Raw genomic sequence first — 15,540 nt, 5'->3', positions numbered from 1 at the left:
AATAGTATTTGATTTATTTTATTTTTTACACATTATACCTATTTTTAAAAAATTTTTAGAATTTTTGTATTTTTTTTTAAAAAATTGCAAAATAGATTAAAAAAATTACAATGTGTAACTTATATATAATAAAGGGTCAAGGTGCAAATGCACCCCTAAGGTAGACACCCTAGAGCATATACCCTCATACTCGACATTGGATCAAATAAACTTCTGAAGTCCACAAATTTAAACAATTAAATCCACATGGCAGACAGTACTGTTACTCGTCCATTAGTTCTATAATTTTTTATTATTATTATTTCTAATGTGGGTCCCACATTTTCAAAAGTCCAATAGCAGAAGGCCATGTGTCCCCTTCCACTCCTCTTCCTCTTCACCCTCTCCAAGCAGACAGCCATCACCGGGGTCGATTCGCCCGGCACCACTGAAATTCAGAGTTGGAGATCTGTACAACAACTGCAAATTGATCGAAGCGCCATATTTGAAAATTCTAATTTAATTACTTAAATTGGTTGGACTTTGAAGACTTATTTGATCCAATATCGAGTATGGAGAATTATAAGTTGTAGGAATGTCCACTTTAAGGGTACATTTACATCTTAGACTTAATATATTAAAATACCCACTTCCATAATATGTCTATGAAAAATACCCACCCCCTAGTAAGAGGGTGGGTACTTTTCATAGACATATTATGGGGGTGTGTACTTTTAATTCCACCCCTACATCTTAACCCTATAATATAACTAGAAACGTATTTTTTATTTTAAACAAAATATTTAACATATGCGTACTAAATATGCCAATAATGTCACCATATTCTGCATAGGGAACTGAGCTTAATTATTTAAGTCAGTGGCCGACAAATTTAAAGGTAGGATAGTGACATATGAAAAATAAAAAATACTGTAAAAATTCATAAACGTGCAACCACAAAAAATGAAAAGGTAAAAATATAAAAATTCAACAAAGGAATCGAAAGGCCCATTCATCGATACCTCAAACTTCCATTAAACAGCTCGAATAAGGGCCCAATCTAAAGTCCTGCATAATTGTAATATGAGAGAATATGAGAGAGAAACAGACAAAGAATAGAGAGTGAAATTGATGCAACTTCCCAACTTGATTAACCAAAGCACCAAATTCTGATTTATGAACTCAAAATTATAATTTCAAATACACTCTTTCAATTTTAAGGAAACTTCCAATTATTTTGATATTTCGCATAATTGTTAATTTTCGATAAATTGTCTCCAAATTAATGTTGAGGTAAGAGCTTGAAATATTTACATAGCTTGAAGGATCGATGTATTAAACAATATAGGTGAATGTCTATGTCATTTAGCTAGCCACGATAATTTAATATGCAGTGGCGGTTCCAAGATTTTTAAATTATGGATATGAAAAAATAATCTCATAAATATAAATATAAAAGATATTTTAATGTTAAAAATAGTATATCGTAAAATATTGTTCAAAGATACAAAAGAAAATATTATATATGTAGTTTATTTTTCGACAAGTCTTCATTTCTTCAAAGCGTTTGACAATCTCATCATCGAAAACTTATAGAAGCATATTTTTCTCAATAAAAGTGACCAAACAATCATTTAAAACTTGATTTTCCATTTCTATTGTGCAACTTATTCTTGACATAAGTCTTTTCAAAAAATACTCTCTTTACATTTGAAACGGCAACCGAAAAAATCAACACCAACTTAATTAGCAAAAACATCGGTGGATGAGTTATAGTATGTCTTTTTGTCTCAACAAACTTCATCGAAAGAGAACTAATATTATCCAAATTTTAAAATTCATAATCTCTTCTCATATCTTTCATGAATATATCAAATTGATAAATCAATACTTGAAAATTTGAAGGATAAAAAATTGTAAGTTTAACTACTTTTTATCTTTATTAGTTAATCTATATATGCTACTATTCACACTCTATAGCCGCCATTTTTCTTAGGGTGCCTTTATTTTGGTTGTAAAAATTTTATTGGAAAAGAATGGATAAGCAAATGTGAAAAAAAATATTATCATTTTCTTATTTTTTTATTATATGTTTATTAGAGATGAAAAGATGAGAAAATGTTGAAAAATATTTTCGCACCCCTACCTTGGGATAATATTATCCAATATTGGAAAGAAAATGATTGAAAAGAGGCTGCCTGAGAAAATATTTCATCTTGTCCGAAGAAAATTTTCCATCATAATAAACATGTGAAAATAATAAAAAAATATTCTATTATTTTTTTTCTCATTTTTCATCAAAATAAACACACACTTTAATAATCAATTTGGGGTCCTCAATTTAAAGAAATTAAAAAATTAAATTGGGCCCAACCATCCAAGCCCAAATACAATTTAAGAATGGAGAATTAGAGGGACTCGCTATTCTCACGGTTAGATTATTGGGGATACAAAATACACTAAATAATATATTTAATATAGATTATATAATATTATTAAAAAAAGAAATTGGGGGATACAACTATACCCCCACCACCTCATGGTGGATCCGTCATTGTTAATAAGTCACTTCAACTAGTTATGATAGTGTAAATTCACCGAAAATTAACAATTGTGTGATAAATCAAAATAATTGAAAATATGTGTATTTGGAGGTTGATCTTTTATTTCATGTGCAAAACTAAAATTTGATAAAAGTATGTGTATATAACAATATTTAACAACATTACCCCATTTTTTTCCCAATTCCTTTTACTAGTATTTTTTTTTAATTTCATTTGCATTGCTAATTTATTTGATGCATATACTAGTATGATCGTGATTTTCGAAAACTATTAATATTTTAAAAATGGTTTAACGAGTATTGGGTTATAATTTATCAATTATAAACTGTGATTATAAAACTTATATTTTATAAAAGTGGGCTATAAAAAGATTTTCGTCTATTTTTCCCTATCAGAAGTTGGGAATGGAAGGGGAACAAAATTCTGGGAACATAGGTGGGTGGGGAACAAACCTTTGAAACTTTCTTTTCCTAGACTTTACAACCTTTGTTCTCAAAAGGAAGCTTTCATTAGTGATTTGGGTTCTTGGGTGGGGAACTCTTGGGAGTGGAATTGGAGGTGGAGGAGAGAACTTTTCAATAGAGAAGTTCAGTTGGTGAATGATCTGTGTCCGCTGTTGTTGCCAATGTCAATCTTTGTGCAGGTGTGGACGACAGATGGAAATGGACTGCAGATAAAGAGGGAGTTTTCACAACGAGGACAGCTTATAAAATAATTAAGGAAATGCGATTGGAGGAGACAACAACAGCAAGCCTCAAGGAGAGATATGCGAATGCATGGGAGATTCGCGCTCCCCAAAAGGTGAAAGTCACAATGTGGAGAATCCTGAGAAACTGACTGCCTACCTGTGACAACTTGGTTAAACGGAGGATCCCACTTGGAGAAGAGGAAGTTTTTTGTAATGCATGCTGCCAGAAGGAAGAATCAGCTCAACATCTTTTCCTCCGATGCCCGAAGACAGAAATGGTGTGGAATGAAATCCAAAAATGGGTGGGAGTTGACTCAGTTCGACCCGACAATGTAGAAGCACACTTTGAAGCCTTCTCAAACCTTGGGACGAGGAAGATCAGTTCGAAGTTCCTCTCGGTACTTTGGGCGTGTACCACCTGGCTTATCTGGAAAGGGAGGAATGAAAGTAGATTCGAGAGCAAGAATTGGGAGATGGATAAGATGTTAGGAGGTATTAAAGCTAGATTGTGGAGTTGGAGCAAAATCTTCGACCTGTTGGAGGGCGAAGTTAGCTTTCAGGATTGGATGACAAAAAGCATTTCTCTTCTCATTTTGTAACTTCCGGTACCTCTGGTACCTTCACTTTTTCTTATAATATTATCTTTTTCTGATAAAAAAAAAATGTTGTAGGCTAAGGAGGGTACTAACTAGGTTGCTCTTTTGAGTACATATCTCGATTTAGAAAGTGCGGTGATTTTCAAATAATTAAAAGTACATATTCCGATGCTAGCTTTGCAAATATTATAAATATTCTGATAATATATATACTTTTTTTTTATTATTGAATCAAAGTTTGGATTTTTGGAATTGAAGAAAATGTTTACTGTTTGTATAGGACTACATATTCCATTGGTTTGTGACTAAACATCACACATTTTCGTTATGGTCACATCCTAGTTTGTGAGGTTTATTAATAGAGCATTCAAATTTAAAATGTGAGAGTGAGATTAAAATTCATAACCTTGTCCCCCCACCCGAAACAAAAAATATAAACCTACATCTCATTATCAAGATTAAATGATCTTGAGATTGCTCAAGATTAAATTAGTTCGAAATTGATTTTGTTATAAAGGGATACCAAGACTTATAAGGCTAGACTAATTATATACGGGGCATTATTCCGAGATTAAGAGGTGTTTGACTGAGCTTATAACCTTTTTAAAATAGTTTATAAGGCCTTCAAATTATCTGACAAAATAAACTTCTAAACAGCTTAAGTTGTGTAAAAATAAGTTTCAAACTAGTGGAAACGATATCGTGGACGGACTAAAACAGTAAAAGTGGAAACGATATCGTGGACGGAGGGAGTATGCGATAATCATTTTTAAATTTGATAATAGTGTTATTTATATAAAACGATAGTGTCATTTGTAAAACAAATTAGTATCAATATTTATGTAACATGATAGTGTCATTTCCATAATTCACGGATCAATTATAGAAACACGGCGTCCTATGCGGTGCAGAATTTCTAGTCTTAATATATGCGCCATATCGTAGAAAGTAAATAGAACTAGAGCACAATTATCAAATATTGCTAGTTGATATTGCCTTACTTAACCGAATTCCGATCTTAATCGTGACATAATTTTTTTCTTGGGATAAATGAGATTAATATGAACTAAAAAGAAATACACTCATAAGAATTCTTTTTCCACAAAAACTTAAATGCGCGCCTCACAAATTGAGCGCTCATCCCATGCGCGCGGATCTTGGCGCGATCCGACCCGGACCCGGATCCATCATATAAAAAAAATCCTAAAAACCTACCATTTTCTTCTCCCATCTTCTCTCTCCTTCTTTTCCTCAGGCTCCAGCCACCAATGTCGCTCCTAGCTCCGGTCGTGGGTCGCCGCGCGCCACTCTACCCTCCAGCTTTGGAGCCGCGCCCCCTCCAGCTGTCGCCGCCGCACCGCATCAACGGTTGTCAAATTTAAGCGAGAGATGGTGAAGGCGCCGACCTTCACCGATTGAGGGCGGGGGCGGCGTTGTGGTTGCAAATTGAGATCTCGCTTGTGTGTTAGTGAACGAGTTCAGGGAGATAGAGGGGAAGGGGCGAAGACATCGAGGGAGGCGATGACACCGGGAATCGAAGGTGGGCAGCGGCGCCGCCCTCTAATTTTCATCCTTCTCTCTTCTCACGACGAACGGGAGAGATCTGAGCCGAGGCCTGAGAGAAAATAACGGTCGCCGCCGGAGTCATAGTCTGGTATTGAGGCAGCGGCGGCGGCGCAGCACGTGCAGTGCACTTTGCTCTTCTGCCCAACTTATGTTTCTATGTGTATGTTGAAGTATCATTTGACACTTGACACTTTCATAAATAACACTATCATTTAGAGATTTGGAGGAGAATGGGAATTTGGGGTTTGATTGGAGGAGAGAGGTGAGGATGTTTTAGTTTGAAATGTTGAACCTCTGTTCATGGGGAATTGCTAGTTCATGGAGCTGGTGGCGGGCTGGACCTTCTGGGCGAAGGGCCGGTGGAGATAGGGCTGCGGCTGGGCGGCGTCCAAGGCGCTGGATCTCGAGCCGAAGAAATCGAGCCTGCTCCTCGGGAAAGAGGGGCTTGATGGGCGGTGCGAGGATTACGGTAAATTCCTGAACCATGGCTCTGAAATTGGTGGTGTCTGTGGTCAGCACGGTGGTTGGCGTCCGTCTCGATGCTCTCGACCGCTTCTTCGGGTTCCGCGCCGCCAGAGACGCGGCTGCTGTGGCGCCCTCCTAAATTGACACTTTCATAAATAACACTATCATTTGAATATAAAGAAAAAGAAAAAGTTTAGATTATTTTTTGGAAAGAAAAAGAAAAAAAAATCTGGGATATTTTGCACCAAATATCACCTGCTGATAAATGAGTAAGTTGAATTACAGTAGACTAGAGAAGCATGTAAGAATAGAGCGTTGGTTTGGTTTGCTGATGAATTGATGGTGCAGTGTGCAGATTTGCGGAAGCTCTGAGAATGCAGATGGAGGTGCAGAGGAAGCTGGAGCAGAAAATGGAGGTGCAGAGACATTTGCAGATGAGAATCGAAGCTCAAGGAAGGTACCTGCAGTCGGTGCTCAACAAGGCCAAGGAGACTCAACATCACCTGCTCCACTCCGCCTCGGACCACAGCTCTCTCAGTAAAGCAAAGCAAAAAGGTGATTTAAATATTGACACTTTCAATATATGTAAATGGTACTAGGTGCATTAGCAAATGATATTATTCTTAAATGTTTTGTTTTCTTATGTGCTTTATTTGGTTTTAGACAGTGAAATGAATTATGCCGGAAATAGGAGGATATTCAGCAAGGAAGACAAGGGGATTGTGTGTGCAATTTAGTTATTGAATCTTGTAGTTTCATTATATAAATGATATAGTTTCATTCCAATTCTTGTAGTTTTAACTTGCATTGTTTCATTATATAAATCATATAGTTTCATTCTAATTCTTGTAGTTTTAACTTGCATTGTTTCATTATATAAATCATATAGTTTCATTCTAATTCTTGTAGTTTTAACTTGCATTAAGTTTCATTCCAATTCTTGTAGTTTTAACGTGCATTGTTTCATTATATAAATGATATAGTTTCATTCCAATTTAGTTATTGAATCTTGTAGTTTCATTATATAAATGATATAGTTTCATTCCAATTCTTGTAGTTTTAACTTGCATTGTTTCATTATATAAATCATATAGTTTCATTCTAATTCTTGGTACAGTTTTATTATCAGTCAATATCCAACTCCTGATTGTTTATTTATATGTCGAGACATGAAAATAAAAGCAAAATTATGGAAACTCTAAAAGGGGTTTGGTTTTGGCTGACTGCTGTTTTGCTATACTTGGAAATTGAGTTCAACGGTTTCATTTTGGTAATGTTTGGTAACCAACGATCTATGAGTTTTGTTGTATGCTTGCTTTGTTGCTTATGATCATCATTTATGTTCATTTTGCTTCTTGTAGGCACTCTCATGAATACCTCCAGGTTGTGTGTGCTTTGTAATAACCGCAAACAGCAGGGGTGAAATTTTTGGAGCCATAATGTCTCATGGCATTAAAATGGTACCTTTATATTGTATGCCGAATATCTTATCTGGTGATGTATGTGATTTCTGTTTGGGTTCTTCTTCACTTTGTAAAGATGACATGGAAGCTAATTTAATTATGTTACACTCTGCAAGTTGAAATTCATAGTTCAGGAGGAGGCAATGTTCTACTGGATTGGCAAGGAAAGAGATAATAGGAGATTGGTTTGATTTATGCTGGAAACAAAAGCAAGACAATGCAAGTACAGTGATATTGAATCGAGTACCAGACTGAAAGGCGCAGTTCCTCACGAACATAAAAGTTCATTTTGTCACAAAAAATATCCAAAGAGATTGTAGTTATTGCTTCTTTGGAAGAGTTCCAAAAAATTGCCTCTTGCTTCCCCAAATACACAGCCATGCTGATTAGTACCAGTTGCTTGGGAAGCAGTTATCATACTGTCACAGGTACTTTGAGTGCTGCTAGAATCTTGTCATCTAACTCAAATTGAATCTGTTTCTTGTCTCTGCCAATCTTAACATACTCTTGTAGTTTCATTCCAATTCTTGTAGTTTTAACGTGCATTGTTTCATTATATAAATGATATAGTTTCATTCCAATTTAGTTATTGAATATTGTAGTTTCATTATATAAATGATATAGTTTCATTCCAATTCTTGTAGTTTTAACGTGCATTGTTTCATTATATAAATGATATAGTTTCATTTCAATTTAGTTATTGAATCTTGTAGTTTCATTATATAAATGATATAGTTTCATTCCAATTCTTGTAGTTTTAACTTGCATTGTTTCATTATATAAATCATATAGTTTCATTCCAATTTAGTTATTGAATCTTGTAGTTTCATTATATAAATGATATAGTTTCATTCCAATTCTTGTAGTTTTAACGTGCATTGTTTCATTATATAAATGATATAGTTTCATTCCAATTTAGTTATTGAATCTTGTAGTTTCATTATATAAATGATATAGTTTCATTCCAATTCTTGTAGTTTTAACTTGCATTGTTTCATTATATAAATCATATAGTTTCATTCTAATTCTTGTAGTTTTAACTTGCATTAAGTTTCATATATTCCAATTCTTGTAGTTTTAACGTGCATTGTTTCATTATATAAATGATATAGTTTCATTCCAATTTAGTTATTGAATCTTGTAGTTTCATTATATAAATGATATAGTTTCATTCCAATTCTTGTAGTTTTAACTTGCATTGTTTCATTATATAAATCATATAGTTTCATTCTAATTCTTGTAGTTTTAACTTGCATTAAGTTTCATTCCAATTCTTGTAGTTTTAACGTGCATTGTTTCATTATATAAATGATATAGTTTCATTCCAATTCTTGTAGATTTAACTTGTAATAATGGCACTGTACGAATTTAAGATTCCAAATGAAATTATGACATATCAAATGAAACTTTAAGATTTCAAATGACATTACAAGAATTCAAATGACACTATGACATTTCGAAATGAAACTTTAAGATTTGAAATGACACTACAATATTTCAAAAGACACTATAAACAGTTGAATGAAACTATGCCATTTCAAATGAAACTTTAAGATTTCAAATGAAACTACAATATTTCAAATGACACTATAATATTTCAAATAACATTATCACATTTTGAAATGACACTACAAGATTCCAAAAGACACTAGAAGATTTCGAATGACACTATAAGATTTCGAATGACACTTTAAGAATTTGAATAAAACTATGACATTTCAAATGACATTTCGAATGACACTATAACATTTTGAATGGCACTATGACATTTTGAACTGACACTACAAGATTTGAAATGACACTTTAAGATTTAGAATGATGTTTAAGATATTTCGAATGACAATACAAGATTTCAAATGACACTATAACATTTGAAATATTATTGTGTCATTTGAAATCTTATAGTGTCATTTGAAATGTCATAGTGTCATTTAAAATCTTGTAGTATCATTTGAAATCTTCTAGTGTCATTTAAATTGTTGAAGTGTCATTTGAAATGGCATAGTGTCATTTGAAATCTTGTAGTGTCTTTGAAATCTTGTAGTGTCATTGGAAATGTCATAGTGTCATTTAAAATCTTGTAGTGTCATTTGAATGTCATAGTGTTATTTTTAAATCTTGTAGTGTCATTTGAAATGTTATAGTGTCATTTTGAATTATTATAATGTCATTTGAAATGTCATAGTGTCATTTGAAATGTCATAGCGTCATTCGAAGTATCTTTGAAATGTCATAGTAACATTTGAAATCTTATAGTGTCATTTTAATTGTTGAAGTTTCATTTGAAATCTCGTAGTGTCATTTGAACTGTCATAGTGTCATTTGATAGTGTCATAATGTTTAGGGTTTAGGGTTTAGTATAGTGTCATTTACATGTAAGTGTCATTTGAAATATTGTAGAACAAATGATACTATTTTTCTTACTAAATGAAACCTTTAATATAGAATAAAAGAACAAATGATACTATTTTTCTTACTAAATGAAACCTTTAATATAGAACAAATGATACTATTTTTCAAACTAAATGAAACCTTTAATATTGAACAAAGAAAGAAACTACAAAAAAAAAACTACATACTTAAAAGAAAGAAACTACAAGTATTATTTTAATAAAGAAATTACATATTTAAAATAAAGAAACTACATACTTAAAATAAAGAAACTACAAGTATTATTTTAATAAAAAAATTACATATTTAAAAGAAAAAAACTACAAAAAAAACTATATTTAAAAGAAAGAAACTACAAAAAAAGAAAGAAACTACAAAAAAAAAACAAAAACTACAAGTATTACTTTAATAAACTACAAAAAAAAAAACTACAAGTATTATTTTAATAAAGAAATTACATACTTAAAAGAAAGAAACTACAAATATTATTTTGAAACTACAAACAAAAAAAAACTATATACTTAAAAGAAAGAAACTACAAGTATTAAAAGAAATAACAAAATAAATGAAACTATATACTTAAAAGAAAGAAACTACAAGTATTAAAAGAAATAACAAAATAAATGAAATGAAGCCCAAAATTTCGCTCCTAGTGGGTTTCGAACCCAGGTCTAGCTTGCATAAGCTGTGGAGCCTAAACCAACTGAGCTAAGGGCTCTCTTGATAGTCAATGCTTTAATAGTTTTATATAATATATTAAAATCGGTTATAATTTTTTTTTTAATATTTAAGGTGGAGCCGGATCCGGGTCGGGTCGTGACCCAGACCCGCGCGCGCTCACTCCATGCGCTCACGTAAGTCCATCTCATGGGATAAATGAGATTAATATGAACTAAAAAGAAATACACTCATAAGAATTCTTTTTCTTCATCAATCTAAAAAAGTATCAGCTGCCAAAGTAAACTGCCCAATGAAATATATAAGAAATTAAAGACTAAAGATTCTTTCGAATATTTTCTTCCTACAAAGCCTACTACTTGAAACTATTCTGATAGAATTTTATTTATCTTTTTATGAAGAGAGTAACCTGCAATCAAATCGCTCGGCACATATTCTTGTCGGGGACCGGAGAGACTAAACTTTCGATGTAGAGATGCGTTTGCAAGGAATCTCTAATTTTCTTCATCTGCGAATGCACATCATCTCGTGCTTGATCGTAGAGCTTAAAATTCGACCCTCGAACTAGCCGAATCTCCGCCTCGTCGACTGCGCAAAATGGGGCTACGGATGGAAGAATTTCACAAGGCTCATAAACAACACCATCCCTCACTTTCACCCAACAATCCTGCTTCATTACCCACACATCAAAGTCTGTTCTCTTCTTTTCTAATATCATGGTAAGGCGACCCTCGTTCACGCCCAAGCGCACTGATTTTGCGCCACGTGGAAGCTTCATCACTCCAAACTCCTCCTTCTTCAAATCAAATGTAGCAATTTCATAATTATCCGTCTCATCTGTATTCTTAATGTGAAGCCAATGAAGCTTTCCACTCACAAAATGCGCCTTACTATGTATCAAACCGATATCAAAAAACTCGACTGTTTTCCATGAATTTGTGTTTGAACTATAAACTCTACCCATAAACTTTCTACTGCTAAGCAAAACCACAAACACCTTGTATGCACCGCTCGATTCATCCCAACCGAATCCGGATATGGACGAGGGCCGGTCTCTATTCTCTAATACCAATTGTGGTAATTCCATGGAGATTCTGGTGGCAGGATTCCATAGTAAGAAACGCCCTCTCCTGAGATCAATGCAGCAGCAGACCAGCCCATTACAGCACCCCACTATACGGACGGACTCCATATTAATGAGCCTGTGATGGGAAAAAGCAGTGTTTCTGGATGCATTTTGGAGGTGGGTTTTGATGAATCGTTTGCTGTCAATCAAAGAGCGCCATGACCTCGAAACGCACCTGAATCTCAGGAGAGATTTCACCGCAAGTCTTGACAGTATTTCTTCGGTGAGTTCTTGGGGGAGATGGAGATATCGGCGAGTGTTTGGTCTCCATAGCTGGCGGCGGCAGTGGTTTTCGAGGTATTTAAGATAAAGGGTTTTGGTTGCAGAGTTATAATTGGAATAGAGTTTTATTTCACAAGGGTTAGATATTGTCAACCATTATTTCAATGTAAATCCATATTTTACTAGTTTAATACTCATATTTATTATATAAAATATAAAATTTCTAATTAGATAATAATTTATAACTAAAAGATAAACTATAAATCACTGTTTTTTCAACTACATCTCATGGTCTAATTCCCCCGCCCCCAAAAAAAAAAAAAAAACTACATCTCATTATCATGATTAAATGGCCTGAGATTGCTCAAGATTGAATTAGTTCGAAAAACTAATTTTGTTATAAAGGGATACCAAGACTTATAAGGCCAGACTAATTATATAAGTGACATTGTTTCAAGTCTAAGAGGTGTTTGGTCGAGCTTATAAGCTTTTTAAAACAGTTTATAAGGCCTTCAAATTGTTTGACAAAATAAGCTTCTAAACAACTTTAGTTGTAAAAATAAGTTTCAACAACTTATAAATTCTCAAAAGCATAAATTTCTATATCCTAACATATTTTTTCATAATATTATACTCCCTTCGTCCACAATATCGTTTCCACTTTGTGGGCGACACGAGTTTTAAGAAAGTAGCGAATAGTATGTTGATAGTAGTGAATATTGTTGTGAGTGGAGCTTGGGTCTCACTATTGTTGCGAGTGGAGTTTGTGGACCTTACTATTATAAATGGAAGTGGAAATGATATTGTGGACAGACCAAAATAGTAAAAGTGAAAACGATATTGTGGACAGAAGGAGTATGCAATAATCAGTTTACAAAAACTATACAACTATGATTTGTTACCCTACTAAGTTCATCTCTCTTCCATTTTCTCTCTAATAAGGATTTTCTCTATTTAGTTTATAAGCTCAATTATCCAAACATTTAGACAACTTATAAGCTAATGAGAAACTACATATTATAAAGGGTTATTAGCGCCTAAATACACCAATTTTGGGAGTAGTTTGGTTTTGTACATGAACTTTGAAAGGTGTAAAAAAAATACATGAACTTTAATATTGTAGCAATTTTATCAAAAATTCAATTTCTAGATGTTCAAACTCTATAAAAATCCTACGATTTAGAGGTTTAGAGATATCTTATACAATATCCTTCAGAAATGTCTTATACGATGCTATTTTTTAAAACGTCCAATGAGTAAACGTCGATATTTTGACTTGCCACACATAAGCTTTAATTTGTGTAAAAATTGAATTTGTGGCAAAATTACTATAACAATAAAGTTCATGTATTTTCTTACACCTTTCAAAGTTCATGTGCAAAACCAAATTATCCCCAAAGTTGGTGTATTTATTTTAGACGCTAATAATCCTATTATAAATTCTTCAAATATTTTATAAGATATTGGAGCTTATAAGCTTAGCCAAACAACGCATTATAAAATTAAGTTTTATCTATAAAACTAAATCTTGTCTAATCCATCAAACTAAAAACAAACCCCCATATAAAATAGTAGGGCATGTTAGTCTTGCCAACAAATGAACTTATCCGAAAGTAGAAACCGATCACACCAAGTAAAGAAATACAAAACCACACTTTATACGATTAATAATTACCTTTTTCCAAATAAAATATAACTATTTCCTTACCTGTTTTATGCTTATCTAATACACTTCCTTCCCCACAAACACATACAAAACTTGAAAATCGAAACGAGCAAAAACATGGTCGGAATTGGAAATAGCACCAATTCTACAAATCTTAGTAAACTAGAAAAAGAATTCGGACTTCGGGCTGGGCCGGATGCCTTATGATTACGGGCACTGCGGGCTTTTTCTTGATGTAGTAACAATCCGTGCTCTCGGCCGAAGTTGATATATCTTGGGCCGATCTTAGACTATTGTCGGAGTCAACGATCTCTAGGTTACGAAAATAGCTTGCTTTTCCGAACCCGGCTTCCACGTAATGGCCCGAGCCCATTTGGGTCGATGTGTGTTGGTCGTTGGCCCGGGAATTCACGACCTCGCCGCTGCACTCGACCATCGTGGCCCGGTCCGTTAGATGGGTGAATAGCTCGGTTGGCCAGTAGCCCACTAAGGTGCTATCACCAAAGCCCATCCACCAATTTCCCAATTTGGGATCCTATTTTCAGACGACGTCGATCTTCGCGACTTTTCTATGCTCAGTTTGACCTGGCATCTAGGAACCGTTGTTGCACCTACACAAGTTTAAAATGCATGATCTAAGGCCAAAAAAAAGATGCTTAAACGAGCACGAGAAATGGAAGATTTGAACTAAATTGAGCACGAGGTTATTAGAATTGTTTTACAAGCTGTCGAGTTTGGGAATGTAACAATAGTTCACGATAAGCTCGTGAAGAGCCCAATCCCCACGATCACGCAAGGGCCAAACTTAAGACTACTTATACTAATTAAGACTCCTAAGCATAATAGGCCTAACCCACGGGATTAATAATATAACCTAACTAAATAATACTATTAACTAATAAGCTAGAGATAAATTAGTAGTCTAAATAATAAACAACATAAGCTTCTTTTTGCATTGAAAGCAAGTTGAGACGAAAAGAACAATTTCAGCCTCCCGTCTATATGTTCCTTAGAGAGGCTATAATGACAAAGGCTGGTGATATTATGCGAAGAAAAGTAAATTATACTTAATAATTGGAAGTCATCCACAATTATTAATTGATGAAACACGTAGCTGCAAAGGTAGCCAAGTGAGCAAGTTTCAATAGCATAAACAGAGAGAGAAGTTCGTACCTGCAACATTTTCTGCTGAAACAACACCAAGTTCATTTTTTGCAGTCGACAAATAATAAGCTCGAGCATCACCAAGGGACAGCTTTTCAAGGGAGAAACATTAAGGATAACATAACAATGACATCAAATAATAAAATCAGTGTATCAACTCAATTGGTAGACTGAATTTTAAACCATTTCAAAGATTGGGATCGAGAGAAAAGCCAACAATGCCTAAAAGAGTAAAAGTTATTTAACATACCTAATGATGCCCGTGAATTTTTCTCGTACGGACTTGGGCCCTACACATACTATATCTGCGGAAGCCATTTTAGCCATCACCTTTGTAACCTGTCACAAGGATAAAGAATAAACATAAGCATAATCAGAACCGTCTCAAGGTTGCACAACTTGCAATCAGCAACCTCTTCTTAACTATGATCGCTTTCTAAAACCAAAGCGCTTAACAAATGGATTCAGCCTATAAACTCGTGGAATGCATATAGAATACAACCATGCAAAATCCAACTTCCCTATCTCACAAAATTGCCATCCAAATCTCCACTAGGTTCCCCTTAAAAACTCAAATTTCAAAAAACAAGCAAGTTGTGCACTAGGCATCCTAATCATTTCAGCAGTATTGACATAAGCAAAAAAATTGAATTCCTCTTTGCAGGTGGCGCAAACGGAGAAGACCTGAGAGAAGCAGCAGATTTGCCGCTCTTTGCTTTCTGTATTCGTTTGTTTTGTTTGGGCTTTTCTTTAAGGGCTTGTTAGAAATTTCTTTAAGAGGAATTTGGGCCAGACTTTGTTGAGGTGGCTCACATTGATATATTTTTTTCGAGTGATTATAAATGTAATCCATATTTTATGTATTTTGTTGGATATTTCATTAGCTTTCTTCCACTCAGTTCCATGTGGATTCCACTTTGCACTTACTGCTAACTAACTGTGTGCCGAGAAGGTGGCCACCTTCTACGGTCA

The 15,540-nt window shown here is 34.1% G+C and overlaps 2 protein-coding genes across 13 annotated transcripts; one reads left to right on the top strand and one right to left on the bottom strand.

Moving 5' to 3' along the window:
* The first annotated feature begins 4,933 nt into the window (after positions 1-4,933).
* LOC131017610 (myb family transcription factor PHL8-like) lies at positions 4,934-7,956 on the top strand. 12 transcript variants are annotated; one of them, XR_009099674.1, is made up of 4 exons: positions 4,934-5,833; positions 6,207-6,413; positions 7,220-7,331; positions 7,438-7,956. XR_009099674.1 is itself a non-coding variant. In XM_057946425.1 (4 exons), the coding sequence occupies exons 1-3, from the start codon at positions 5,677-5,679 to the stop codon at positions 7,279-7,281; spliced, it is 426 nt and encodes a 141-aa protein (XP_057802408.1). In that variant the 5' UTR covers positions 4,934-5,676; the 3' UTR covers positions 7,282-7,318; positions 7,438-7,956. The 12 variants fall into 12 exon arrangements, 4 of the variants coding, with proteins under 4 accessions (XP_057802408.1, XP_057802407.1, XP_057802409.1 ...); XR_009099673.1 differs by having other exon boundaries at positions 7,220-7,357; XR_009099677.1 differs by having other exon boundaries at positions 4,934-5,862; positions 7,220-7,318.
* A 2,699-nt stretch (positions 7,957-10,655) lies between these two features.
* On the bottom strand, positions 10,656-11,774 carry LOC131017594 (F-box protein At3g07870-like). The gene is made up of 2 exons (XM_057946401.1): positions 11,692-11,774; positions 10,656-11,592 (listed from the first exon to the last, which is right to left on the bottom strand). Exon 2 carries the CDS (start codon positions 11,580-11,582, stop codon positions 10,806-10,808), a length of 777 nt encoding a protein of 258 aa, XP_057802384.1. The 5' UTR covers positions 11,583-11,592; positions 11,692-11,774; the 3' UTR covers positions 10,656-10,805.
* Between the last annotated feature and the right edge of the window lie 3,766 nt (positions 11,775-15,540).

Source organism: Salvia miltiorrhiza, chromosome 3 (genome assembly GCF_028751815.1).
Source record: "Salvia miltiorrhiza cultivar Shanhuang (shh) chromosome 3, IMPLAD_Smil_shh, whole genome shotgun sequence".
NCBI classification, from domain to species: domain Eukaryota; kingdom Viridiplantae; phylum Streptophyta; class Magnoliopsida; order Lamiales; family Lamiaceae; genus Salvia; species Salvia miltiorrhiza.
The sequence above is the reverse complement of the archived record's forward strand: the minus strand, read 5'-3'. Positions and strand labels throughout refer to the sequence as shown.

Coding starts and splice junctions, on each gene's coding strand:
- LOC131017610 (XM_057946425.1), top strand. CDS start 5,677: ATGTTGAACCTCTGTTCATGGGGAATTGCTAGTTCATGGAGCTGGTGG. Junction 5,834..6,206: donor AGCCTGCTCCTCGGGAAAGA/GGGGCTTGATGG, acceptor TTGATGGTGCAG/TGTGCAGATTTGCGGAAGCT. Junction 6,414..7,219: donor CAGTAAAGCAAAGCAAAAAG/GTGATTTAAATA, acceptor TGCTTCTTGTAG/GCACTCTCATGAATACCTCC.
- LOC131017594 (XM_057946401.1), bottom strand. CDS start 11,582: ATGGAGTCCGTCCGTATAGTGGGGTGCTGTAATGGGCTGGTCTGCTGC.